This window comes from Rousettus aegyptiacus, unplaced genomic scaffold (assembly GCF_014176215.1).
Source record: "Rousettus aegyptiacus isolate mRouAeg1 unplaced genomic scaffold, mRouAeg1.p scaffold_m13_p_4, whole genome shotgun sequence".
NCBI lineage: Eukaryota > Metazoa > Chordata > Mammalia > Chiroptera > Pteropodidae > Rousettus > Rousettus aegyptiacus.
Window position 1 is genome coordinate 148766385 of NW_023416307.1, and position 26508 is coordinate 148792892.

At 39.6% G+C, this 26508-nt stretch overlaps 1 protein-coding gene across 5 annotated transcripts; it reads left to right on the top strand.

Annotated features, from left to right (window-relative positions):
• The first annotated feature begins 1903 nt into the window (after positions 1–1903).
• EXOG (exo/endonuclease G) lies at positions 1904–26069 on the top strand. 5 transcript variants are annotated; one of them, XM_016124005.2, is made up of 9 exons: positions 1904–2085; positions 3269–3418; positions 6531–6670; positions 8349–8425; positions 10304–10418; positions 10511–10599; positions 14060–14142; positions 19879–19994; positions 23862–23993. In XM_016124005.2, exons 1-8 carry the CDS (start codon positions 1923–1925, stop codon positions 19953–19955), a joined length of 894 nt encoding a protein of 297 aa, XP_015979491.2. In that variant the 5' UTR covers positions 1904–1922; the 3' UTR covers positions 19956–19994; positions 23862–23993. The 5 variants fall into 5 exon arrangements, 4 of the variants coding, with proteins under 4 accessions (XP_015979491.2, XP_015979492.2, XP_015979489.2 ...); XM_016124006.2 differs by lacking the exon at positions 23862–23993 and having other exon boundaries at positions 19879–19999; XM_016124003.2 differs by lacking the exons at positions 10511–10599; positions 14060–14142; positions 19879–19994 and having other exon boundaries at positions 23862–26069.
• Positions 26070–26508: the final 439 nt, after the last annotated feature.

Consider the following 26508-nt stretch of genomic DNA (forward strand, 5'->3'; position numbering starts at 1 on the left):
TATTTTGCTCTTTCAGATTTAATAAGTTCACCTTTTATTAATGAGTGCCCCTAAAGGGCACAGAGGAGAGAGGCTAATTTTGAATGAGGATCTTGGAGCTGGAAATGCTGGAAGGGTTGACCCATAGGGGTCACCTGGTCAAACTTTGCCTTCAACAAAGGAATGCTTTCACTAAAAGAAATTGGACACAGAGAAGCTGGTTTATAAAAGCAGCCTTATCCAAGTGAACAAGTAAAACAGGCCATTCAACCTGCCTTCCCTTAAGTCTCAGATCCTATGGAACACTAGGGGTCCCCTGATTACAGTTTGAAAACTACTGGTCTACTCCATTTTAAAAGTGGGCAGACAGGCCCAGAGGGAGGTACCCTACCCAAAAAATAGTCCTTCTGACTCATCCTCTTGGGTCCAAGTGTGGGGTTCGCCGTTGTTTCCAAGTACAGGATCTGGATGAGGAAGAGTCATCCGCTATTTCTCTAGCGTTTAGCACAGTGCACGTGGCTTAGGAGGGCCTTGGAGAGAATGAATGTGTATATTTAATAAATTCTGGTGGAAGCTGCTGAAATAGCTTTGAAACCTGCAGATAGCAGTGTTGCTTGGTTGCATTGTCAGGACTCTTGGTTGCAAATGATTGGAAAGGGGGCAGGGATTTACTGGAAGGATCCTGGGACAAGTGGCCAGTCAAGCCAAAGCAGAATGCATCTGGGCTTAAGGAGCCTTAGAAGCTTGGGGCACAGCATTGCAACCTTACCTATGCTCTGCATTGCTTCCACTATGGTTTAGTGCAAGGAAACAAGGCTGTAGACAGTACCAGAGTTTCATATGTCACAGCTTTGCTGCCCAAAGGGAGTTCCAGATCCAAAATCCGTGGAGAGGCTCTGGCTGATGTAGTCAACCAATTAGGGTCAGAGGCCTATGGGACTGATTCTACAAAATGACTTCATAAGAGGCATTCCTGAGAAGGGGACATGGAGTTATGAAACTGTCAAAACAATGTCTACACTTCTTCAGCTGGTTGTAGAAATGACCCCCTGTTTATTAGTGAAGTAAGTCCACACGGAATGCTGGGGATTATGCTGCAAAATGAAGAGAACTCTTTAATTGTGAGTGGGAGTGTGTAAAACGTCAGCAGGCATTCGGCAACCCAGATGTCATATTCTACCAAGGTAAAATAGAGATGATTAAATAAAAATTGCTAATATTTAGAGTGATGTGTCCCAGGTTCTTCCCTAAATGCTTTAACCTGGTTAATCACCTGTAATTATCACAAACCCTAGTGGTGTAGGTATGATTATCAGTCCCATTTAGAAAAGAGGAAACAGCAGCCTAGAAAGGTGACTGTGACATAGCCAAAGTGCGAAGTGTTGGTGTGGGGATCCAAACCCCTGCACCCTGACTCAGGGTCCTGAGCTACCCTGGAGTACTCTCTTGTCAAGAAACTTTTTAGAAGCCAGTTTTAGAAGTTATTATTTGTATATACCCTGTGACTTCAAAGCCAGGTATGAAGACTTTCAATGTAGCACAGGTTCTGGAATCAGAGCTGAGTTAAAATCTCGGCTCTGAGGACCTTAGTGTAACCATGCGCGAGTGGTTTACTCACCTATGAAGTGGGACTAGACCAAAGGTATTTTCTTCTCTGGGCTGTATATGCACACTACTGAGCCCTCAAAACGTCATGCTACCCCCATCACTCCGATCAAGTGGACGAGGGATAGAGGGGGACGCGCTTCGGCCTCCAGGCTTGTCACCAGGGGGCGCGCGAAGCCCTCTGCGGTGAAGCCGTGCTCTGGCTCCGCGGGTCTCTGGGTGGCCTGAGAAGCACAGGTTGCGCATGCGCGTCTCGGTCCCGCGATTGCTATTGGCTTTCAGGCGTCGGACGCGGTGTGCGCATGCGCTACGGAAAAGAGGCCGGTACGTCGAGTAAGATGGCTGCCAAAAGTTTTGTATCCCGCTTGCAAGGCTCCCGGCAATTTTTGAGAGGCTTCGTGGCAGGCGCTGTAGTGGGCGCCGCGGGAGCCGGGCTCACGGCCTTGCAGTTCTTCCGGAGTCAGGGCGCTGAGGCAGCGTTGGCGGTGAGGGAGCCGGAAGGTAAGTGTGTGGGCTGGGTCGCCCTTCCCCGACCCGGTCTGGGGGCGGAACTCCTGCCTCGGGCGTGAATCGTACTCCTGCACGCGCGGCTCTTTCCCTTCACCCGGCCGGTGGTTTTCGGCCTCTCCAGCCTCCAGGCTCGGCCTCCCCCCACGTGGCGTGTAGCTTGCCTCTTTCACCTCCTTCCTGCGGAGACTTTCACGCTCTTCTCCCCCAGAGTATTTATCATAAAATATATGTTTTAACGTCTGCGTCCGTCGCTAAATTGTTAACTTCGTAAGAGCTCGGACCACGTCTGTTTTGTTCTCCCCCTGGTATACAGCACTCTAGTTGGTACATAATCGGCGTTCACTAAGTACGGACAAATGAATAAATTTACATATAGTTATTAGCAGTTGAGTTAATTGTTCTCATTTTATCGTTCAAATGAAGAATACTAACTGGCCCTTCTTCAAAGTATATAAATCCTTAAGTTACCAGAGGTACCTTATATTTGACAAAGAAATCGAGTTCACGCTCATTTTCACATTTTCCCCGACGTGCTGATTTACCTTGCTCCTTCTGATGCTTGGCATTTAGTAAGAACTATGTACTGTGGTGGGGTTGAAAGGCTGGGGGAGTCCTCGAGATCGGATCATTTTGAAACCAACTCTGTTTAATGTGTGCTCAGTTTTTCCCACCAAGAAAAACAATACCAGTTATCTTGCTGCTGCACACACCTCTGCTTCAGTAACAGATCAGAGACGAGTGTCAGTAAATGATGATCTTTTAAAACTTTTTTAAAAGGCTGTGTTTTTGTCCCCACATTAACTCATAAAACAATGAGTAGATAGGCTCTTTTCTATTCAGTCATATCAAAAGAAACAAGACTGTTTCCTTTGTTGCTTTCATACAGAGAGATTTTGAAAATTTGTTGTGAAAGACCAATAAGATCAGTTCCATATTTAAAAGTTAATGAGATAGCTACAGCTTATCTTGACATAACTATACAACTGATTATAGACAAAACCAGTATTTTTCATCTACTGTTGCTTTTCTTTGTGTTATAAGTAAGTGGAAAAATGAAATCTGATTAGTTAGACTTTCGAGCTAATCCTTTGTAAGTCTTACTACTCTTCTTTATTTTTGTTATTCATAAGAGTCACTAACTTTTTGTTCTTTTTTTTTTTTTTTTCATTTTTAGGTCCTGCAGAAAAGTCTCTCTTGGAACAATTTGGATTTCCTTTAACTGGAACAGAGACTAGGTGTTATACTAATCATGCCTTGTCTTATGATCAGTCAAAGCGGGTGCCTAGATGGGTTCTTGAACATATATCCAAAAACAAGATAATTGGTAGGTGATTAGAAGTAAAGGTATTGATGAAAGAACAAGAAGAACTGATAATCTTAACTTTGTTCACATTACAGCGCATTTAGGAAATGGTGATGTTCATATGGCTCACTATATAAATGGATATTGCTTGGCTGTCAGGGAGCCCCAGACCCTTCTCAGCCATCTCAGGAGCTAGGAGGATCTGAATCTTAACACTCAAGTTGAAGGCTTTGTTGTAAATATTGCTGCAGTGAGCATCATTCATTACCTCCACAAATGAGTTTTAAGTGCTGACACTGTGCTAAGCCCTAGGGGATAGATCAGTGACCAGAATAGAAGGTCTCTACCTTTATGGCACTTTGAGTTGGGGAGGGGGTTGGTTGACCTATCAAATAAATAATCATAAATGTATAATTACAACTGATCTTTGAAAGGAAAAGTGATTACAAGTTGGGTTTGTATAATTAAAAGAATATGAGAAATCATAAGAAGAGAACCTGATTTTGATGAGTGAAGATTCATTGAGAATGTGTGGTGGTTACCTTGGCAGAAGAGTTAGGTGGGCCATGCGATATGTAGAAGAGCTTTTCAGGCAGAAAGAAATGCACAGTTGCATCTTCTAAGACCCCAATGTGAAGAGTTTTGTTCCTTTAGGAAACTAAAAGGCCTGAGTAGCTGGTGTGAGGGCAAAATGATGTGAAATGGGGCTGGAGAGACAGGCAAGTGTGTAAGTCTGTTTACGTGTCCTCATGTTTTGGTAGATTCCTGTAATTAAGATGACCAGATCTTGGTATGTAATGTCAACCTAGTTTCTGGGTAGATTATTCCAGTTTATACTCTTACCGTCACTATTTGGCCTGTCTCTCCTGACCCTCACCAATAATGGGCATTATTGAGCTTTATTAGCTTAATAGTTGATTTTACTTGCATTTATTGGTTGCTAGTGAAAGTTAACATTTTGTGAATTATTTTTTCTTTGAATTCTTTTTTAAATTGAGTTAAAGGAATTCTTTTATATATTAAGGATATTACCTTTTTTCATAGTTGCTTTATTCCCATATTTTTATTTGTCTCTTAGCGTGCTATATGACCCTCAAATTATAACTCCTTTGCTTTGAATGCATATTATTTTAACATATATTAAAATGCTGATATTAGAAATGTGCATGCCTTTATAGCATGCTCACCAACCAGCAGGATAGCAGGAGGCTTGGAATGTGCTTGCCCCTAGAGGGAAGCTGATGTAGGTGTAAATTATCTCATAGCAATTGAGACTTAATTGTAAATTTACATTAAGAGAAACTTACTTGATTTAGTGTCAAGCTTAATGACTTGCCGTTATATACAGAAATTTTCCCAAGAATTAAGGAATTTTGGCTTTACTGATTTTATCCTACTATTAAATTATCACTTTCAGAGGTATTTAAGAAAACCACTGAGTGTCATATTGTAAATCCTGTGAGCTGTGTAATTTTGAGGACCTAAAATGGAGCCAATTAATATTTGAAAATAGGAAGCAATATACCTGTGATTTACTTGATTTTGGTGTAAAGCATCTTGTTTTTAGTAATGACAGACTAAGTTATTTAGACTTCTTGCTAAAAACAGGAATGTCATTAGCAGTATGTGAAAAGTATATTGAAAAAAATCACTGAAAAAAAGGAGCCAACAAGATGATGGAGAATTGCCTGGCTAATATTCGAGGGAAGGCCAGAAACTAGAGAGGTAAGGGCAGTCCTGGCAAACCTAAGTCACATTGCCAAGTTAGACTTTCTTATAGGAGACCCTCCCCATATTAATCTGGAACCCCAGAGGGCTGCACTTTTGGAGGATGGTGAACCAAAACTAACTTGCCTGCCTGCCATAGTGGGGGTACTACCTGGAAAGTTGTCTTGGCCCTAAGCAGAGAAGGGTCAAAAAAGAAAATAAAAAGCTTATTCTGGAGAAGCTGAGACCACAAAGTATCATGTAGGCTTGTTGCTGAAAGCCATGCATCCTGTATAGGTCAAGAAAGCTTAATCCCTGGGCTCAGTGTAATGTCCTCCACTGCTGATACCTCCAGACACCTTATAGAAGTAAATTTACATCCTTTCTCCAGGAAGCCATCTTCATCCTAGGCCTTTAGAAATTCCCACAAATGAATTTTCAGGAGCAGTGAGCACCAGGCAAGAGATAACCAGTCATACAAGGAAGCAATTTCAATGGTAATGACACTTGGAGAAATTCACTAATAATTTTTCTGTATTGCAGTTACTTTTTCTTTATGAAGTGATTCTAAAAAGCTCGATACTAGGTACTTTGAACCTTGAGATCTAATAAGTTATTTCTTGGCTGAATAAAGTAACATCGGAATCAGTAACTTTATTGATCTTCATTTTACACTTTATTGAGTAGCAGCCTGAATATATTCCATTTGTCCTCAAAATTTTTGTAATTTAACAAGATTTGTGTTAATGACAATGTAAAATGTAGTGTTGGGATTTAATGATGTTCACTGTGACAAACTAATCCACTGGTATCAGAATATAAGTAAAATTGAGATTTCTTCTCGTGATATTTGGATATTTTGTTTCAGGAATTTCTGTATTGAGCTCATAACCTAAATATTTGTTTTGTCATGGTTTAAGAGGCAGTAAGCAAGATATCAGAGACACTTTCCCCCTCGCCTCGGCTGTGCCTGCCCAGAACAAATTGTTTTGTGTCTATATATATCCATTATTTTAGTACATATAAACTTGTCAAATACAGTTGTACAAAATAGAATACATGGAGGCCTTTTTTTAAAAGTAAGTATTTAGTAGCTAAGCTTTTTATTTAAACAGCTTAGCCATTTGATTGGTCATTGTTTTTATGTAAATACTATACAGGGAATTGTTTTACCCTCTAACTTGAAAGGCTAGCAACAAAAATGTATGAGGTATCTACACTGTATGAAAAGCATTCTTTCCTAGACAGGTCTTTGCTAAATTCAGATGAAGTATCTGAACTATCCCAGGAACTTGAGACATGCATGCAGTCACTAAGTACTAGCTGCTCAGAGAGATACCAGTCAGCAGCACCGAGCTTGCCTTGCGTAGAGAATTCTGAGGGATATTTGTCCACTGAAACTTAACCAGTTTATGTTTTTCCTCAGGTGATGCAGACAGAAAACACTGTAAATTCAAGCCTGATCCCAACATCCCTCCAGCCTTCAGTGCCCTCAACAAGGATTATATTGGAAGTGGGTGGTCACGAGGACACATGGCTCCAGCAGGAAATAACAAATTTTCACCTGTAGGCATATTTTTGAGAATAGATGGGAATAGAGGGCCAGCATTGTACCATGGGACTTGGAGATTAAAAACCTAGGAGCCAGACCTTAAAACTTGAGAATTTCTATACTTTTGTTTTTTTCTTCCTGACTTGTATTTTTTAGCTCAGGTGCTGAGACATTTTTAAACAGGTTGAGGAAAACTAATGCCATGTAAAAGGGAACTGGAAAGCCAATAGGCATTAAAGCTACTCATTTTTATTTTGAAAAATTTCAAACCTGTAAAAAGTTGAAAAGAGTACAGCAAACACATTTAGATACATTTACTTTACATATATATGTGTGTGTATATATATGTGTGTGTGTATACACACACACACACACACACTCACATATATAACTTTAACCATTGGAGACATCATAACATTTCATTCCAAAATAGATTGCTCAGGGGATTTGTATCATTTAAGAATGAGGATTTTTGTAGATATGACAAGAGTATCATCATACCAAGAAACGCGTGCAAATGCATTTTTGTGTATTTGTGTAATAATATTGACTAGTATACAATTTCACATTTCAGAATTGCCAAATTGTCCCAATTCCGTCCTTTACAGCTTTATTTGGATCCAGTATCCAATTATGAATCATATTACATTCAGTTTTTATGTCTCTCTAGTCTTCTTTCATTTAGGATAATTTCTCTGCTAAAATAGGAGAGAAATGTCATCTGTGACATTGACATTTATTGTATGAATTGTTGGTGATTATCGTCATTAAGATAGTGGTCTCAACTTTGGATACTCATAATTACCTCAGCAAATTTTTAAAATTTCCAATGCTCAGACCTGTAACCCAGAACAGTTAAATCAGAAACTCGGGGTTGGAGGTGGGGGAGGGGAACAGGGGAGGGTGTGGAAGCGCGGGCATCAGTATTTTTAAAGTTCCCTAGGTTATTCCCGTGTGCATCCCAGGGTAGAAGCTGCTGCTTGAAGCAAAGGTTATTGGTAGCATGGACAATTAGAATAGATTAATGAAAGAAAATACAGGCATCCCTTGGAGGTATTGTGGGTTCAGTTCTAGACCACTGCAGTAAAGCAAGTGGTCTTTTTGCTGGTGGAGGCTCTTGCCTTCAGTTTGTAAAAAAACGTAAAGTGCAGTAAATGTGAAGTACAGTAAAAGGAAATGTAGTAAAGTGAGGTGTGCCTGTACAGTGATGGAGCCTTGTGTGTGTGGGTCAGTAGTGCGAAACGAATGAACTCATAGTGGCCAGAAATGCAGAACAAGGAATTTTTCTCTGCCACTTCTGAACTAATATGTTTGTCGTGTGCAACTTAAATAAAATTCCTGAAAGTTGACCTTTGAGAAACTGCCAGAGGCTTCAAATCAGAATTTACCCTTTAGCTTTTTATTGACAACTTTTAGTTCTTAAGAGTCTACACTGTAGGTTTGAATTTTGTAAATTATAAAGAAAACTAGGACATCAAACTAGTTATTTTGTTATTGTCCTTATTTAGAATAATCATTATTGAGCTTTCTGTCCTGGAATAGCTATGATTTCTTTATCTAAACAGGTAGTTGCTGTGATTGCCTAGAGCCAATGTATGAATAAGGAACTGGTTTTCTGTGTCTGCTTCGTAACAACCCTCTCAAGGGGGAAGACATTTCAGTGCAAGTTATGATTTTTCCTTCTTTTCACAGAAAGCCATGGCTGAAACCTTTTACCTTTCTAATATTGTGCCTCAGAATTTTGATAATAATGCTGGATATTGGAACAGGTGAGTGGTGACAGTTTTTAAAATGTGATTCTGTGGGAGATGAATGGTGTGACAGGAGATTGTACCAGGAAGCTTAGCAGCTATTTCTGGCTTCGTTTTTGAAAGCTGTTTCTACTGAAGGTAGTACTCGCAGGAAGTACTTTGGAGTAGTTTTCTTTGCTGCATTTTGGAAGTACCGACTGCAAAACAACCAGTTTGATCATGCTTGCCACTGGTCAGAAGTCAACTTCTGGAAATACTAAATATTTCTTATTAGAAGACAATAAATATTTTTTAATATATCCAGAGGACATCTTATTTTTATCTGCTTAAATTTCCAGAGTTGCTGAGCTTTTAAAAAAAATTTTGGCTCAGTTAAACAACCAATAATCAGTTTTTGGCAGACCCTAAATATAAAATCAGCTGGGACTTCTGCTTGTTTCTGACACTTTTAGTCAGTTCTGTCAGGGAATCTCTTTAAGCATTTAAAACTAACACCGATTGAGGTTGTGTTCAGGCTACTGTCTTTTCCCCAGTTTTTTGTGGTTTAAAATAATGAGGAAAGCACTCACACACTAAAAAAGACTTTAGTAATGATCAGTCATGGCCCCCATTTCGTCTACATGCCCTTCCTTTTCCCTCCTCATTTTAAGCAGGGTCAAATAATTTTGTCCATAAATATTTCAGTATGTGTTTTTAGAAGTAAGAATTCTTTTAAAATATAACTGTAGTCACTTGAAACTAATGTAAAATAATATTGAATGTCAACTAATTGAAAATATAACTATAACTATATATAACTATAGTACTGTTATTACCCCTCAACTATTTAACAGTAATTCTTTATTACCAATTTTACAATCCGTTCAGATTTCCCTGATTGTCTTAAATTTTTTTTCATTCATTTGATTGATTTGAATCAGGATTCAAACAAAGTCTACACATAGATTTGGGTAATATGTCTCTTCAATCTCTTTTAATCTGTAATATTCCCTTTTTTTCTCCTTGCAGATTATTTGTTAAAGATCTGGGATGTTTGTCCTATAGTTTTCCTTTTCATATTCTGGCTGATTGCAGACCTGTGGAAGCATTTAACATATTTCCTAGGGGATATATTTTTGGGAGGAATACTTTACCTTGTAATTGGGCATGTATGCTATAAGATACAGTGTTGAGTTTACTTTTTAGATGAGGAAACTTGAGGAATGAAGACATCGTTATCTCATAAATCTCTTTTAACTGCAGTATAAGAAATTTCTTATTAAAACTTTTTGCCATTTTTATCTAGTAAATTTGCAAAAACATTTTTTAAGTGATAAATCCCAGTGCTATAAAGATTGTTGCAAAACTGCTACTTCACATTTTGGACTTTATAAATTGGGATAATCCCATTAACAATATTAGTTTTACACATAATCAGGTGTCATTAAAATACTCAGTAAAGTAATTCTGGCCCTTGAAATTTATCCTAAGGAATAAATACAGTGTTGCATTACATAAGAAATGTTAAGATAAACCCATAATAGGAATAGTTAAAAGGTATATCAGCTTGTTGGAATGATATATAGTTCTTATAAAAAGCTTGAGAACTACGGGATAGAAAAGTAAGGGAGAAAACAAAATAATTTCAGTTATAAAATGTACACGGAATGCACACACAGGAAAATGTAGATAGTCGTATTAGTGTGTGTGATTTTTTAAGTTTTTTTGGTGTGGTAAACTGGGAAAAACATTGTTCATGTGCTTATAATGTTTCGTGCTATATTCCTTTGTTTACTTTCTCTAGTTCAGTATTCTTGGCAACTTGCCTAGGGACTTGATATAGTTTGCTTCTTTTCTACACTTAAGTCAGTGAGAGTATTATACATTTTTTTTTTTTTTTTTTGCTTTGTTTTTCAGAATAGAAATGTACTGTCGAGAGCTGACAGAGAGGTTTGAAGATGTTTGGATAGTATCTGGACCTTTGACCTTACCTCAGACTGGAAGAGATGGAAAGAAAATGGTCAGTTACCAGGTAGGGACATGTTTTAACATTCAGGCATATGCTGTTTGAATGAGATGATTGTTTCATCCTGTCTTCTGCTTTTTATTTCATTTATTGAACAGTGTTTATTGAACACCTGTTGGAATGATAGACATAGAGGATATAATGATGGATTAAAACCATTAACTTCAAGAAGCTCACTTGAGAAAAGGTGACAGACATGCTAATTATATTAACTATGCTGTAATAGAGATAAATACATAGATGAAATGGTGTTAAAAAGGACTGACCAACCCTATTTGTATGGTTAACAGAGGAAAAGATTTTTGAGCTAGATCTTGACGGATGAGTAAGAGTAAACTGAGTCAGGGCAGGGGAGCATGGGAATGCCAGAAGATGGAGCTGTATGGGCACGGGGCATTCGTGGTCAGTAGCATGATTCTGGGATTTAGGTGGTGTTGATAAAGACTGAACCTTATGGTACAAAAAAGTCTGGGTGGCTCAAGGAGGATGAGGATTTCTGCAATGATAGGTAGAACAGGGGCTGGATAATAGGGGGCTTTGTATCTCATGAAGAGTTGGATGTCAGTTTTTAGATGCTGAGAAGTCTTAAGTTTGTTTTAAGTGTGGGAGATATGTGATTTGTTTTGGGTTTCATAAAGAATATTCTGGCAATACGATGTAGAGAGGTGAGTGAAGAAAAGGTTGGTTGTTAGAGGGAAGGAGGTGAATTGGGACATTATTGCAGCAGTCCATCTGAGAACAGACAGGGGCCTGAACTCAAGCAGTCAGAGTGAAGATGAATAGAGAAATACAGGAAAGAGTAACCGTGACTTAACTTTTTGGGCAAGGAAGAGGGAAAAGTTCAGATGACATCCAGATTGTAGGGAACTCAGTGAGTTGAAGAAATGGGAGGAAAAGGTTTCCTTTTAGACACTTAGATTTTTGTAAAAGGATTTTTTTTTTTTACCATGCAGAATATATGAGAACTTTATAGACTGAAGGAAAGAGAGTAAAGACATAAGAGTATAATTAGTGTTGTGAGAGCTTTAAATATCTGTTGTCTAAAATTGAGAATTCTGTCAAGAGGGTGGCTGAATTGATAAACTGTGAGATCAACACAGGGTAGGGAATGAAGTGGAATGGGGAGGAAGAAGTGAGAGAGTAAGTAAAAAGATGAATTGAGGGACTTTCTGGTAAAGTTAAAGAGTGGGTATATTTGCAGGGAACACCTAGCTCAGTTCTAGGAGTAAAGTGGATATTTAATAAATGCTGGTTAGATTAAATGATTACTTAAGGGAGTCTGTGATAAAATTGAATGACCCGAGAAATAGATTTAGGAAAACAGAAATGGCTTTAGGGTATATGCTGTCTCATCGACTTGCTTATTATCAGCCTATCTGGATCAAATATGCAGCGAGGTATAAGGTACACCCTCGGAGTATTCCAGAGGTTCTAATGGGAGTGAAGGAGTGGCAAGGGAGTTAGTATTTTAAGTGGATTAACCTCCCTCCTCTGATCAACTTATTAATTTAATTTTAGTATTTTTTGTAATATAAGAAAAAAGGCTTAAAGCTCCAGGTATTCTCTTTCCAAATATTATTTTTGAACTTTGATTAAATTCTCTTAACATTGGAAAATAGGTTCTCTTAGCTTTGACCTCTAAACTTTAAGTGACAAATCACAGTTTTATTTTTGTTTTCATAGAAGGAAAGATGTATATGACTAGCTTACTGTCTTGTAGAGAAAAAAACATACAAAGTTTAAAAGGAAAAACTAACCGTTAATAAAGAGCATTTCATTAAACAATATTTTTTTGTGTGTGTGGATATTTCTAAATATATGTTGGCTAAATGCTATAGCGGAAAGTATATTGCTTTTCTTAAATTGGGTATTATTTCAAAAATATATAACTTATACATTTGCTGAAAGGGCCTAGAAGCAGTGATATGCTTTTAGCAGTGAGTGCACCTTGAGACCGGATCTTGGTTTCTAAAAACCATCTGCTGAAAGAGCCTAGCACTTAGAGAAATGGCCGATTCCAGGGCTAGTACAGGGAAGGTACAAAGTGGAACATCTTGTGCCACAAGTCCAGGAAGTACTCAGATGGCGAGAACATGTCAAAAGGACATAGGAATTAACTTGAAGGAGTTCCAACTTATTGTGTCTAAAACTATATGATGTCAAAATAAAATGGGTTATAGACCTATTGAATTAAATAAGAATCCATACTTTTAACAATTGAGTAGATTCATGCATATAAAGAAAAGCTTGCCATAGACCGTCAACTAATAAATTTGTAAGAATGAAAGAATTAGAAAAATCATTCTGCAGTCATAGCAATGCGTTTCAGACAAGAATCATGAGCAGATGCTAAACCCGGTGAGTGAAAGTTTTATGAGAAATAGGACATATTAATAGGACACACATACATATAAAATGGGAATAGGATATATGTCTAAAAGAATCTCCCCACACATTACTTAATAACAAAGCAAGAAATGATAGCTTTATTTATTATTTATTTATTTTTTTTAAGCCTAGAGCACCTGGTATACCTATGGGGTCTCCCATCCAAGTACTAACCAGGCCTGACCCTCCTTAGCTTCCGAGATCAGACGAGATTGTGGCATATTCAGGGTGGCATGGCCATAGATAAGAAACAATAACTTTATAGTGGAGAAACTCCCCTTTAATCAAGTGATCAAGGTTAATATTGACAGTAATGGGACTTCCTGATAAACTGTACTTCCTGATGTGATGCACTAAGAAGGATACAACATCACTTATGCGGTATTTCTGCCAAAAGAACTATAACATTGAATCTCATCATGCAGAAATATCAGGCAAACCCCATCTGAGGGACATTCTGTGAAACAGCTGACTTGTACTTTTCAAAAAATGTTAGCATCATAAAAGACAAAGGCTGAGAAGCTAACTGTTCCAGATTAATGGAAACTAAAGAGTCTTGAAAACAAAACGCATTGTGTGATCTTAGATGGGATCCTAGATCAGAACAACAGAGTTGCTAAAAAGGACTTCGTTGGGACAATTGGCAACATTTGAGATCTGTAGATTGCATAATTATGTTTTATCAGTGTTAAGTTTCCTGATTTTGATAATTGTACTGTGATTATGCAAGTGAATGTCTTTGCTCTTAGGAAGTGCATCCTGAACGATGTGTCTGTGACTTATTTTCAAAAGGTTTAGGGAAAAGAAAAACAGAGATAAAGCAAATTGGGCAAAATCTTAACAGTAGACTAATCTGCTTTGTGCTGCTCTTCTAAATTTGCAATTCAGCAGGAAACAAAGCTATATGTATGTACATTTTAATATCTTCTCTATGCCAGAATACTTGTTACACTGGAATACATAAAACTAACCACTAAAAAGACTTACGTAGCTTCTCCTCAAGAGTTTATTAGGGAATGATATTCAAGTAAGTTTAAGTAGCCTTGAAGAGAATTTCAAGAGACCTGTCAGCTCTCCACACAGTGTCACAGTGACGAAATGTGAGGCAGTCAAGATGAGCTTCCCAAAGAGTATGCTTTGAGTCATAGCCTTGTTTCTTTGTTTTTCTTTTAGAGCGTATTGGTCTTAGGTCTTTTCTTTCAGAATCTGGGCCTCTGACCCTACATCCTTAGTTTTCCATGTCTATATTAATTTCCTAGGACCTGTTCACGCTCACATTGGCAAATCTTTAATTCGACAAGTCTTCAAATACCTGTCATATGGGAGGAATATATATGGAAATGTAAGTGACATGCCTCAAACCACTTTTTTAGTTATTTTTACCCCTTCTCTTCTGTATTTCACATCTGGATAATATGGTAGTTCTGTGTTTTAATTTTTTGAGGAGCCAACATACCGTTTTCCGTAAAGGCCGCACCATTTAACATTCCCACCATCAACAGATCCGTAATGTTAAGTCACCCTTGCAGTTTTAAAATATCCTACTTGGTTTTGGCTCTTCTGCCAATAGTTTATGAAATGCTTTAGTATCACTGTCTGTGGTTTGAGCCAAGACCTCCAAGTTGCACTATTCCTGGTGGCCCTGTTCACTGGGAGGCAGGCATAGTCTGTGGCCCTGGCTGAAACACAGATTTTTGTAGCTAGACCAAGGGCATTAACAAATAGATTATAAGGTAAAAAGGATAGGCAGAAGCTTACCTTTGAATTAACTCAGTAAGTTTGGACCCCACTTAGTATGCCTGGTGCTAGGTACAGGGTATCACACTGTACATCAGTGTGAAATGTCACTGTGTTCCATGGGTTGTGGTCCAACCTGTCACATTACCCATTACAGCACTATTCCCTGGAATAGCGAGGCCACTTTGGGAGATTTTCTTTGTTTGCAAAGAGTTGCTTAGTTATCACACTCAGTTTATGGTACATTATTATCATTGATTCCTGTTGGAGTTCTCGATATTTTTATATCTCTCATATTCACTTACCACTTCATTTCTCACTCCACAACCATTTACTGTGTCTCTTTTTGTGATCTTTTCTTTAAAATTTGGAGAAAAGTAATGACTTCCTAATCATAATTCTACTAGTTAGGAAATTCTTCTGTTGAACAGTCTGCTAAAGAAGTCCGCACATTTCTGGATTTAGGAGAAGCTTGTTTTGTTATCAAAAGGCATTTTTTGAATGACTTTGTGGTGACAAACTTGTTACAGACCTAACTATTGGTTAGGCACACTTTGCAAGGACTGAGCCTTTCTTTCGATTCGTGACTTTGGTTGTTATTAAATGATGGCCAAAACACCAATCTTTCTATCTCTATTTTGAGTCTATGGCTTTAAAAATCACGGACTTGCTAATATGGAGTATGAGAAATATAGATCAGGGTGTTTGTTCTTTGGTTCATGTACCCATAAACCTGTGATTTTTAAGGTTCTTTTTTATTTTTCTCCTTTCTCATTCTCAAAACCTCAGTGATCAGGTGCTTTTCTAATAATTTTAAGCTTTCAAACCTATTTTTCATGAATTACATATGGTAGAAGTTGTGAAATTAGATATGTATATTAAACATAATTTAATCTTGACGCTTTTTTCCCTTCATGGCATTGAAACCATAATTGCTGTCTTTTAATGAGTTTCGAATATAAACTTTAAAAATTTATTGGTATGGCACTATACGTGCATAGTAATGAAAACGTTAAACTTTAAAACAAAAGTACATCACATTGTAATAAAATTCAAATGGTACAATACAAGATGAAAAGTTAAAGTCTCCTGTTTCTTGTCCCAAGACCACTGTCTAGTTTTATTCTTCTAATGGTTATTTCTGTATCGCAAAATAGTGGGAGCAAAGCTGTATTAATTTTGATTTGTCAATTTTGAACAGTCTCCGTTGATGCTTTCTCTATGAAATGTATGCAATTTATTTATTTCACTTCACACACTGCTTCAGTCTCTGTCAGTCATGTTCAGGGAACAGTAAGAATCCTAGTTTTAGTTCTTCTGTTGGTAAACTTTACATTATATTTTTACATAATATACATTACTTTTTGATCTATCACTTATATACCATTAAGGTTTATTGCCTTTACACTTATGTTTGTTAACCATAATTTAGTCTGAGATTTGTATATACCACAGGCTGTAAACTAAGGCCTCCTAAGGCACATAAACCCACTGAGGTATTTTATTTGGTTCATACCGTTTGTTATTTTTGAATTAGTTGGTAATGTTTAATAATTGAAAGATTACTCTTAAGTCCAGATTTTAGCTTTTCTTAAAATCAGATGACTTGGTCACACTTGGCGTATGTTCCCAGAGGCACCTGTGTTTACTAGATGAGAGCAGCAGCTTTCTCTTTAGATAGAGCACATATTCTTCGGTTCACCATGGTCCTCATCCAGTCCATTTCGCCCATTTATATTTCCCGTCTAGCTCTTGTTGGTCTTTGAGTTTTTAATCCTGGGTCTATCGAAATATAAAACCAGCATTTATAGTATTATGAATGTATAAGTAGTGTGTTTGAACTTCTAAAGAGATAGATATAATCCTATATCCTTAAGTCTGCCACTTGAGAGATAAATGTTACTACAAACAAAAAACAAGTGGAAAGTCAAGGTGGCAGTGTATTATAATTACTGTTTTAAGTAATGCAATGACATGCTTTTACTTTGTAATGCAGATCATTTAATTTCGTCATACTACTTTTTTAAAAAGTTAATGTTTTTTGAAGACATTATTCTTGGAGCCCTCCAACTTCTTTTCTGATTTGAACTACTTGTTCCCTCCCTCTTTTCATCTCTTTTATTCGTAGACATTTATTAAGCTTCCACTATGTACCCAGCTCTGTTCTTTGTGCTGCTAATGTAGCTATAAACTTAGCTGTGTGTTACATGGAGGTTACATTACAGTGGAGGAGATACACAGTAAACAAAATTCCACATAGAAAAATAAAATGTGGTAAAGAGTTACAGTGGGGTAGGAAAGAAAGAAAGGACAGGCCACTCAGAGGAAGCGAGATGAGCAGAAACCTAAGTGAAGTGAGGGAGCAACCTAGATAAAGAGTTTTCAAGCAGGTGCCAAGGCACAGTGGTGAGAGTTAGCTCGGCATGTTTGGGGAACAGTACGAATGCCAGCGTGCCTGAGGAGAAGGGGGTGAATCATGGGGGGAGGCGATGGGAAGAAATCCGATTGTATTAAGTGAGATGCGACACTCTTTTCAGGTTTTGAGGGGTAGTGGCATGCTCTGGTTTACATTTTTAAAGCCCAGTCTGGCTGCTGTATGTGAAGAACAGAGGGATAGGTGGAACCAGTGCAAAGCCTAATGGAACAGACTAAATGAGACAGAGTAATGACTTCAGTAGGGTGGTGGTGGTGGCGGTGGAGGCAGAGGCAGAAAGGGTCTGTTTTAGGGTGTACCTTACAAGTAGAACTGATGGAACTGCTGAATGGATCGGCTGTGGAATTAGAGGAGAGCCAAGGCTAAGTATTAAGTGAGATCGAAGGTAACATGTTATAAGGGTAACACCTAGGTTTTTAGTCCGAAGTTATGAAGACCAGAGAGGAGCAGGTTTAGAGGCTAGAAATCAGGGTTTGTGTTTCGGTTTCGTTAAATTCGAGATTATTTGATGCGCCAGTGGAGATGTCGAGTAGTCAGACTGTGAGTTTGGATCTCAGGAGAGGTTGTTGGGGTGTGGTCAGCACACAGCTGGTTTTTAAAGCTGTGATGAGATCGTGTAAGTGAGTGTATAGATAGGAGAGAACAGATCTGAGGTCTGAACCCTGGAGAACTCAGATGTTTAGAGGTCGAGAAGAGAAGGATCCAGCAAAGGAGACAGGAGCAACCTTTGAGATAGGATTAAAATCAGGGAGAGAGGTGTTTCAGAAGGCAAGTGAAGAATGCAGTTCAGGGAAAGAATGATTAGGTGAGAACTGATTCAGGCCGCAATCCAGGATTATGCATTGTCACGTCGTCTTAGTCTCCTTTAATGTGAACTAGTTCTGTAGCCTTTTTGTTTTTAATGCCAGTTGGCATTTTTGAAGAATACAGGCCAGTTGTTTTGTAGTATATTCTTCAAATTGGCTCTGTTTCCTCATGATTAGATTCAGTCGTTTCTGGCACAACGCCACAGAGGTGATCTTGTGCTCCTCAGTGCATCAGGATGCACATGATGTCACTTTGTCCGATTATTGGTGATATTAACTTTGACCACTTGGTTAAGGTGGTGTCCTCCAGATCAGCAGTCCCCAGCCTTTTTGGCACCAGGGACCGGTGCTCCTATGAGACTCTAATGCCCGATGATCTGCGGTAGAGCTGAGGCGGTGATGCTCGTGCTGGGGAGCGGCTGCAAATGCAGATCAAGCTTTGCTGGCTTGCCCGCTGCTCACCTCCTGCTGTGTGGCCTGGTTCCTAACAGGCCACGGACTGGTACCCATCTGTGGCCTGGGGCTTGGGGACCCCTGCTCCACATTTCTTCACTGCTTAGTTACCACTTTTCCCTTTGAAATCAGCCTGTGATATGTAGAAATACTTTGAGACTACATAAGTATTTTTTTCTCTTCAAATTTTCACCTGGTAGTCTTAGAATCCACTGATGATTCTTGCCTGAATCTGTTATTACTACAGTTATCGTGAAATGATGATTTTCTAATTTTTATTCCTTCTACATTTATTAGTTCACATTCTACTGAGGAAGAGTTTTTCCTTATTTATTATCAATGTGAACTCATGGATTCTTATTTTATTCCGTGATTTTTAATCCGTTTACTGTGTATTCATTTTGATGCTAAAATTTTCCCATGTTTGGCCAGTGGGAGCCCCTTCAGGCGGTCTCCTGTGTCCTTCTGACACATCCTCGTCACTGGTTTAGCACTTCCTGCTTCCTGGTGTTACGTGATTTTTCAGGCTCGTCTTGGCCAGACTCTGGCATCAGCCATTTCTCTGTGGAGCCCTGGTTCCTCTTAATGGGGATTGATATTTAGAAACCAAGATCTGGATAACAAGTTGATTCTTGAGTGCTCGGTCTGCTGTTTGCTTGTCATGTGTGTTCACCACATTTATTTTTAGCCTTTTATAGTGGGTGGAGAGAGACCCAAAGAACAAAGTATGCAGATTCTATTGCCTGTAATGGCTCACTATTAGGAAGCCTGTTTTTTCTCTATCTTCAATATTCTTATGTTTTTTGAGAACGAGATTTATAGACCCTGGGCATAAAGAAAGCCCATAACTGTTTATGCGTTATGTATGTGAGTGAAGTTGAATGTTAAAAGGAACCTCTGTCCCTGGAGAAGCATATAGTTTCATTCATTCTTGGAATCATATCAAATTGACCTCTAATTTTATATGTTCTATGTTTTTCACTAAAAATTTCTTTATAATAATACAGCTTTTGTTCGATCTGACATTATTTTTCAGATTGGACTTGATATAAGGTGGAATTTTAAACTTAAAAATCTTTAGCATATCTATTGGTGTATATCGGTATTGACATAGTTTTCTATCTAGGCCATGAAGCATACATGTGTATACTTTGGAGGAGGTGAAGCAAATTGGCATTTCTTGAGAGCCATGTATACCAGACAGTGTGTAAATAGCTTTATACATGCTATCTCATTCACTCCTCACAAACAGCCTTTACATAAAAGTAGTGGCTGTCTTCTTTTATAAGCAAGGAAATTGAGGTCCTGAGGGGTCAAGTTCAAGTCACATAGCTAGTAGTTGTCAGAGGGGAGATGCAAACGTGGGTCTCTCTACTTGGTTAGAATTGCCAGTTATTCATAGCATTGTTCTTTGAAGTTCTCTAAAATCTCCAGTAAAGGGATTGCTATGCAAAAATAACAACCGAAAATGGGCCAAGAGGATTCCTTATAGCGAGGCAGAAATGTCTGTTGGAATATGTAGTAAAGGATCACAGCATCATAGGACTTGAGTGAATGTGAGCCTAAGGGAAGATTGATTAGTAGCAGTGATTTTTATGAGAAGTGAGTCATGTGACAGCTCTAATCAGAATCACCCCCTTTATTATAGCTGAGGTCATCCATGTGCTTACTCTGATGTGTGCGTTTCAAGAAGAGATTGATTCCAGACAAGTGAAACATACCTGAAGATTCTGGCCTGAACATTATAACTGACCTGACAAGAAAGTGAGCTTCAGATTTCACAACTCGGTGGTGGTGGTAATGTTAGAAGTGCTTAACAGTCTGTTTTCTTTCTACAGCATTACTTTGCAAACTTCCACCAACTCCTAGAGGGGGAGGAAATTGAAAACATGCCTCCAGGGATCTTGAGGCATCACTTGAAATGATCACGGAGTAATTTTTTTTTAAATCTGTTTTTTTTTTTTAATTTTATTTTTAGCAGATCTTTTCATTTCCATATCTATTGGGTTTAATTGAAATACAAATTATTTTACTGGCTAAGTATCTCCTTACCTCCATCCTAAATTCGAGAATATGGTGCTTGTTTTACTGTGACTTGGCAGTCTCCCATTCCCTTTCCCAGAGCAGGCACCCCAGTGTGCGGGGCTGTCTCCCAGGGTGTGCGCTGCCGTACGAGCCCCTGCAGGGGCTTCATGGATAACCTGGGCTGGCCACGTGCCCACCGACTTCCCCGCACCCTGTGGTTCTCACTTCTCTTGCTCCTCTGTCCGCTCAGCTTGGATTCTTATTTATCACACTACCATGGTTTTTTTTCTTTGACTTGATTGGCATTACTTTTTAAGGGCATGGTCCCTTAATGTGTTCCATAGTTTTATTTTTGGAAATTTTTTTTTTGTTTTACAACGGGAATGTAACCAAATATATTATCTGATTCTGTCAGGTACATATATTTTCCTCACGATGCTGTTTAGTATTTCATTTGAGGCACATTGATTGAGGACCGGCTATTATTTGTTGCCAGTCTCTCAGTCACTGGGTCAGCATGAAGGCTCAGCTCTGTGTGTGTGGAGTTGTGTTTGGGGAGGCAGCAAGTTGTCATTTCTGTCTCTTGCATGGAAGGAAGGAGGCTTAGGCCAGCATGCACAAAAACTAACTTCAGGTCCCATATGACTGACGTATGTATTGTATTTTCTAGTCACTCCCAGTTGACTGCCAGTCTTTGTTATAATCTTGACAAGAGTTCAGTGCTTTTGGTATTTTACCAGCAGCGAGGATTTCCTTCGTAAAGTATTTTTATATCTAAATCTTACATGAAAAGGATTGTAGCTAACTTACTGATACTAAAGATTGGTTTATGTTAAGTCCTTGAGTCCTTTGTTTAGGGCATCAACCTGCTTTCTTCTGAAACTGCGTTGTCTTCCTTTAACTGGTCCGATCTTGCTTGAGTCCATCTTTCCCCACTGTCCCTCTGCAGAACCATCTTTTATACCAAATGCAACCGCATCCCTATCTTTTAAATGGCATCCACTACGAAAACAGCTTTTTATATATAAGTCTTGCAGATTTAAACGTTTTTTGGACTAACATGTCTTTGTATCTTCAAAACTGTCCTGTGAGATAGGCAGCATTGGGGATTGTTATTACTGATTTTATGAATCAGTAAAGATACCAGTAGATATGACTTACAGCTGAGAGGCAAAGCCAGGACTTGACTAGGTCTCTGGAATATGAGCCTACCAAACCATTCTGCTTCAGTACCTAGGAGTTTCTCGAAACACTTTCTGAAAGTCTCCTAGTTTTCCCAAAAGTGGAAGAAAAAAAAAAAAGTTGTTATTTAGTTGTCTATAAAGGAGATGATAGCTCTAAAATATTTTAGGATTTTTTTTTTCAAAGTCTTAAATTCAGGGAAGAACCAGTAACAGTAAGCTTTCTGAATTTCCAGATAGAACTGGTCCTTTCGTTAGGTTAAAGATGTTTACTCCCTAAGAACAAAGCAGAGTGAATCAGAACATCCAGTGAGCGGCGGAAGTCTTCACACATGCAGGGGATGGTACTTTATCCTTCTTCGTTGAAATATTGTAAGAAGGTTATGAATGGAAGAATCGTACCTTGTGGTTTTTAGTTGGAATCTCTGTGTCCATGAAGTTTCTCAAAAGTAGTACTAGAGGTCCTGTCGCCGTCGTGAGAGTTTTTGAAAACCTAATGGAAATGGTACATTTCCTTGAGGTAAAGCCGTGACTCTTAAAACATCAAACTTCTTTACTTTTGGCTGGAACTTAAATGAACTTTTTTAGAAGCCCTGGTTAGCAGCAAATGGACATGACCAATTAATTGTTTTTTAAAATTGCAGTCTGTTTGTAAACAAGGAGTCCATGAGGAGAGAAAATAATCAAACGAAAATGGTTTCGGCTCCTTGTGCTAGAACTGTGCTGCAGTGGCGAAGGATGTCCACCAGATGGCACCAGGGACTTGCTTAACCGTTGGCTCCCTAGCCAGCTCCTGGAACACATGAAGCCCCTTTAAACTCCCCCTGCTAGACTGTGGCTGAGCTGCAGCTGTGCCCTTAGTGCCGGTCCTTGACTTGCCCTGCACCCACCCCCTTAGCGCTGTTGTTCGTGCTCTGTTGGCGTCTCACCGCATTCTGCCTGCAGCGAAAGCTGGGAGTGTTGACTCCTCTAGATGGGAAGCTTCTTGAGAGCAGGCACCAGCTGTATTTACTTTAAAGCTTATTCTTTTCTGTGTTTCCAGCAGTGCCAGGCATAGGACTTTTGAGTTGCATTGTGGAATTAACCTCTCCTGGCGATTTCTTGGCTTATTGTAGACCTCCATGGGTTCACCTGCAGTATATATTTTTTTGGCTTGAAGACTATGTTTATTTTCCCAGCTGCCTAAATGACTTGCTGAAGGAGGGTAGGATTTTGTGTCTGTAGATTGTGTAGTTTCATAAACTTTGCTCTAAACCACACCCTGCCCAACCACTTTCACTAACTTCAAAGACAGCAAGTTATAGACATCTTCCCTGTGGATGGGGCTCCCATGCGGCTCGGCAGTTGATTTTTAGCATTGGGACCTCCTTGTGCCCCAGACAGCAGATGGCATGGAGTTCTTAGGCTGTGTGCCGTGTAGGTAGGAGCTTGGGAAAAGCAGAAGAGAACCAGTGGCGCTCTGCTGGCTCCGGGCTCCCTGCGAGGCCTCCCTCAGCCAGCAGGTTTGATGGGGAAGGCCTGCCTTAGCAAGGAGGGGCCCTGGAGGGGCAGCAGCACCCCGGGCATAGCGTAGTTGGATTGTGTCATTTTCCCGAAGACCATTAAGGAAATGGATGTTCAGTTTTTCAGAAAACAGATACAGCTTTTAAGCCAACTGGAAGGAAATTTGAAAAGGTTTCATAACAATGTTATTTCATTATTGCAGTCAACCTACACAGGCAGCCAAGTTGTTTTCAACCCCGATCCTGGTTCTGGCTTCTTCACTGTGTGGATGCCTTTACAAAGTGTTTGATTTGATGGCACATTCACAAGGTCTCTGTCTCATAGCAGGCCCCAGAGTGTGCAAAACTGAGCAAACAGCATTTACATTTACTTAATTTAATTAAAAAAATAAGCCCCAGTCCAGGCGACTCCGGAGCTAGGACCACTGGTGCGGCGTGTCTGGCTGCTCCTCTGAAGGCTGCTGTTCAGCTCCCTGGTGAATTCGATAAACTAAGGCCGTATTTTTATTTCTAGAGCTGGGAGTTCCCAAGCTGGCAGTTTTGACCTTTAAATGCTTAGAGCACCAGAAGTTCTGATTATGAGACGAAGTAAAAATGACAGCTTTTCTGGTCCATTAAAAAACCCAGGACTCACTCATGGCATTCCTTTGTCCTACAAACAGAGGAGAGACCATGGCCCTTGATCTTTGGGGTGGCATTATTTTAAAGAATGTGATCAGAATCTATCTTTTAAATGTTCATCATCTTTGTGAATCTGTTTTGGTTTGTTATTACCATTGGCAGTTGAACTTGAATTCATTGGGATGGAGTGGGGTATCGTATAAGTGCATTTTCAGAAATGCATCTAAGGTCTTATCAGGAAAAAATTGGGCACTGCTAGCATAGATTAGTAGCATCACTAATCTGGCTGCTTTGTTTTTTAGGTGATTGGTGAGGACAATGTGGCAGTCCCCTCACACCTTTATAAGGTGATCCTGGCTCGAAGAAGCCCAATGTCTACTGAACCGCTGGCACTAGGGGCCTTCGTGGTGCCCAACGAAGCTATTGGCTTCCAGCCCCAATTAAGTGAATTCCAAGTGAGCCTTCAGGACCTGGAGAAATTATCTGGACTGGTGTTTTTTCCTCATTTGGATAGAACTAGTGATATCAGGAATATCTGTTCTGTGGACACCTGTAAGCTTCTGGATTTCCAGGAGTTCACTCTATACCTGAGCACGAGAAAGATTGAGGGAGCCCGGTCAGTACTCAGACTGGAAGAGATCATGAAAAACTTGAAGAATGCAGGCATTGAACCCGATGATTATATCAAGAATCGCTATGAGAAGAAACTAGCAGAACTCAAAGCGAAGGATCAGTCAGGAATCCTGGATGGAAAACCATCCTAGTTTTTATCTCAGAAGTGTGATATCATCTGAAATGAAGCAGACATTAGTCCTCTTTAGGCTAATGTATTTCAGTGGCTTTGCTTTAGAGAAATGATGGAATCCTAAATTTAAGACTAAATTTTTCCTCGAAGTTGAAAGAGTTAAAATTTTTTTGTTTCTATTTTATTTGAAGTGGGAACGAATTATTAAGGATACGGGAACGGCGGCAGGTCATGGGCTGATCTTGCGTCGCGTTAACGGGAGGACTGTGTCCACGGGATGACACTGTGTGTGTGTCCTGCTGAATGTATTGTATGTAAAGGCTTTTTATTTTCATGTCTGCAAATTGAACAATGTCTGATGTATCTGCTCAGTGTCCCCGGAACTCAGTATTGTACATTTCCTTTCCCCAGGGTCTGAGTTGGCCTCAGAGATGGATCGTAGATATACCGTATGCATTATCCTGTCCACGTGTACTAGACATTTGTTTCTCGTTTTTCCTCTCATGGGCCTGCTGCTCCTGTCATGTAGAAGCACTCAACAACTACACTTTCTGCTCACTTATTCTGTATGCTAAGCTCAGTGCTTTACATGTATTATCTTACAGTGACCCTCCGAGGTAAATATCGCTGCCCTCATTTTATCCATGAGGAAACAGGCTTGGAAATTGAGCTTAAGTATTTTGTCCAGGGTTTACCTGTCCGAAGAAGTAACCCACCAGGAATGAGGCAAGAAGAAAGCATGAGGTACACTCAGATCTTCCCCTACACAGAGGCTTTCTTTTGTCTCAAATTACATACCTACGTGGGTATCTGTGATCCTGGGGTTGCTTGGTAAGAGGGGTCTGGTTTCTTGTTTGTCTTCAAGCCAAAAGGACTTCAGTGTCCTCTGACTTGAACCCTCCTGAGCTCTTTTGGGAAGAAACAAAGGTATTTGAAAGTTGGACAGTGCTTTGAGGGTTTATCAGAGCCCCTACTTGCATCCAAAATGCAAATCTTTTAGTGATCAGATGGTGCCAAATCGATGTGTTCTTTGATTTCTAGCTGAGCTTTTTATTCCAAAGATTAAGGAACCTAAGGTCTGTACCCAACTCATGAATTAGCTCACCTTTGTGCCTGCTTGTCTGTCCAGGTGGCAGAGGGCAGGTGGTGTTTGGGCCAAAGACAGTTGTCTCTGAGGGAAACTGACTGTTTCGGAGCCAGATCTCTAGACTTGGGTTTACATGGACTCCTTTCATGGTCCGTGGTGAGTCGAGGCAATGAAATATCTTAAATAGGGCACAGGATGAGATGAGATGATAATGATTAATCTTGTTCTTTTTTTTCGGGTAAAAAAGTTGGGGGAGTGAGAACACAGTAGCCTGATTAATACTATTCCGTTTTACCACATTGTTCCCCATTAGCTTGTGCTAGTCCTTCTCAAGATAAAGAGGCAGAGTGTCACTGTGACCAAAAAATCTGTTACTTTCTCCACTTTTTGGAGAAGTGATGGTGGAGTCTGAGGGGGCAGCAGCTCTGTGGGAGGAGTCCTGGGTACCTGCTGCCCGTCTCTAGAGGTGAGGTGCCCCGTCGTCTTCCCCAGGCCTGTCAGAGTTTCCAGCAGCGTTGGAGTTACTTCCCGTGCTGTTTGCATGCCTTTTCCTCCACCTAGACGGTAGAGAACCTTAATATTTAAATCAGTAAATTATAGTGTGTTATGTTTTTCGTTCTTATGAAAAATGCTACCTGATCATTGTGAAAAATAGAGATAACTTTGTACTTCTAAAAATGCAGTTGCCCCATCCTCATTTTTATATGTAAAAGTTTTGTCGGTATATAGCAGTGAAGCTCTACTTACTTTCTCAATATTGCAATGAAGATCTCCTCCAAAACAAACTCTAAAATGTAAACACTGGGGTCAAGCTTGGAATTTTTCTCTGGCTCGGATCACTTCAGCCTCCCCTCAGTGGGACTTGATTATTTGAACTCGGGTGCAGTAGCCTGCCTCGGGTCTCTGCAGCAGCATGTCCGTGTCCTTTTGATCAAAGAAGCACCTCATTGCGGGACCCGAGCAACTCACCATCCAGTCTGACCCTCCCCGGGTCCTGCTGAATTCTCAGGTGGACCCTGGGGCCCTACCTCCTCTGTTTACACTCAGAGTCTGGTCCGAGGGGTGGCTGCTGTGTAAGAACGGCCACCGTGTGGGCTCTGCTGCTGGAAGTCCCCTC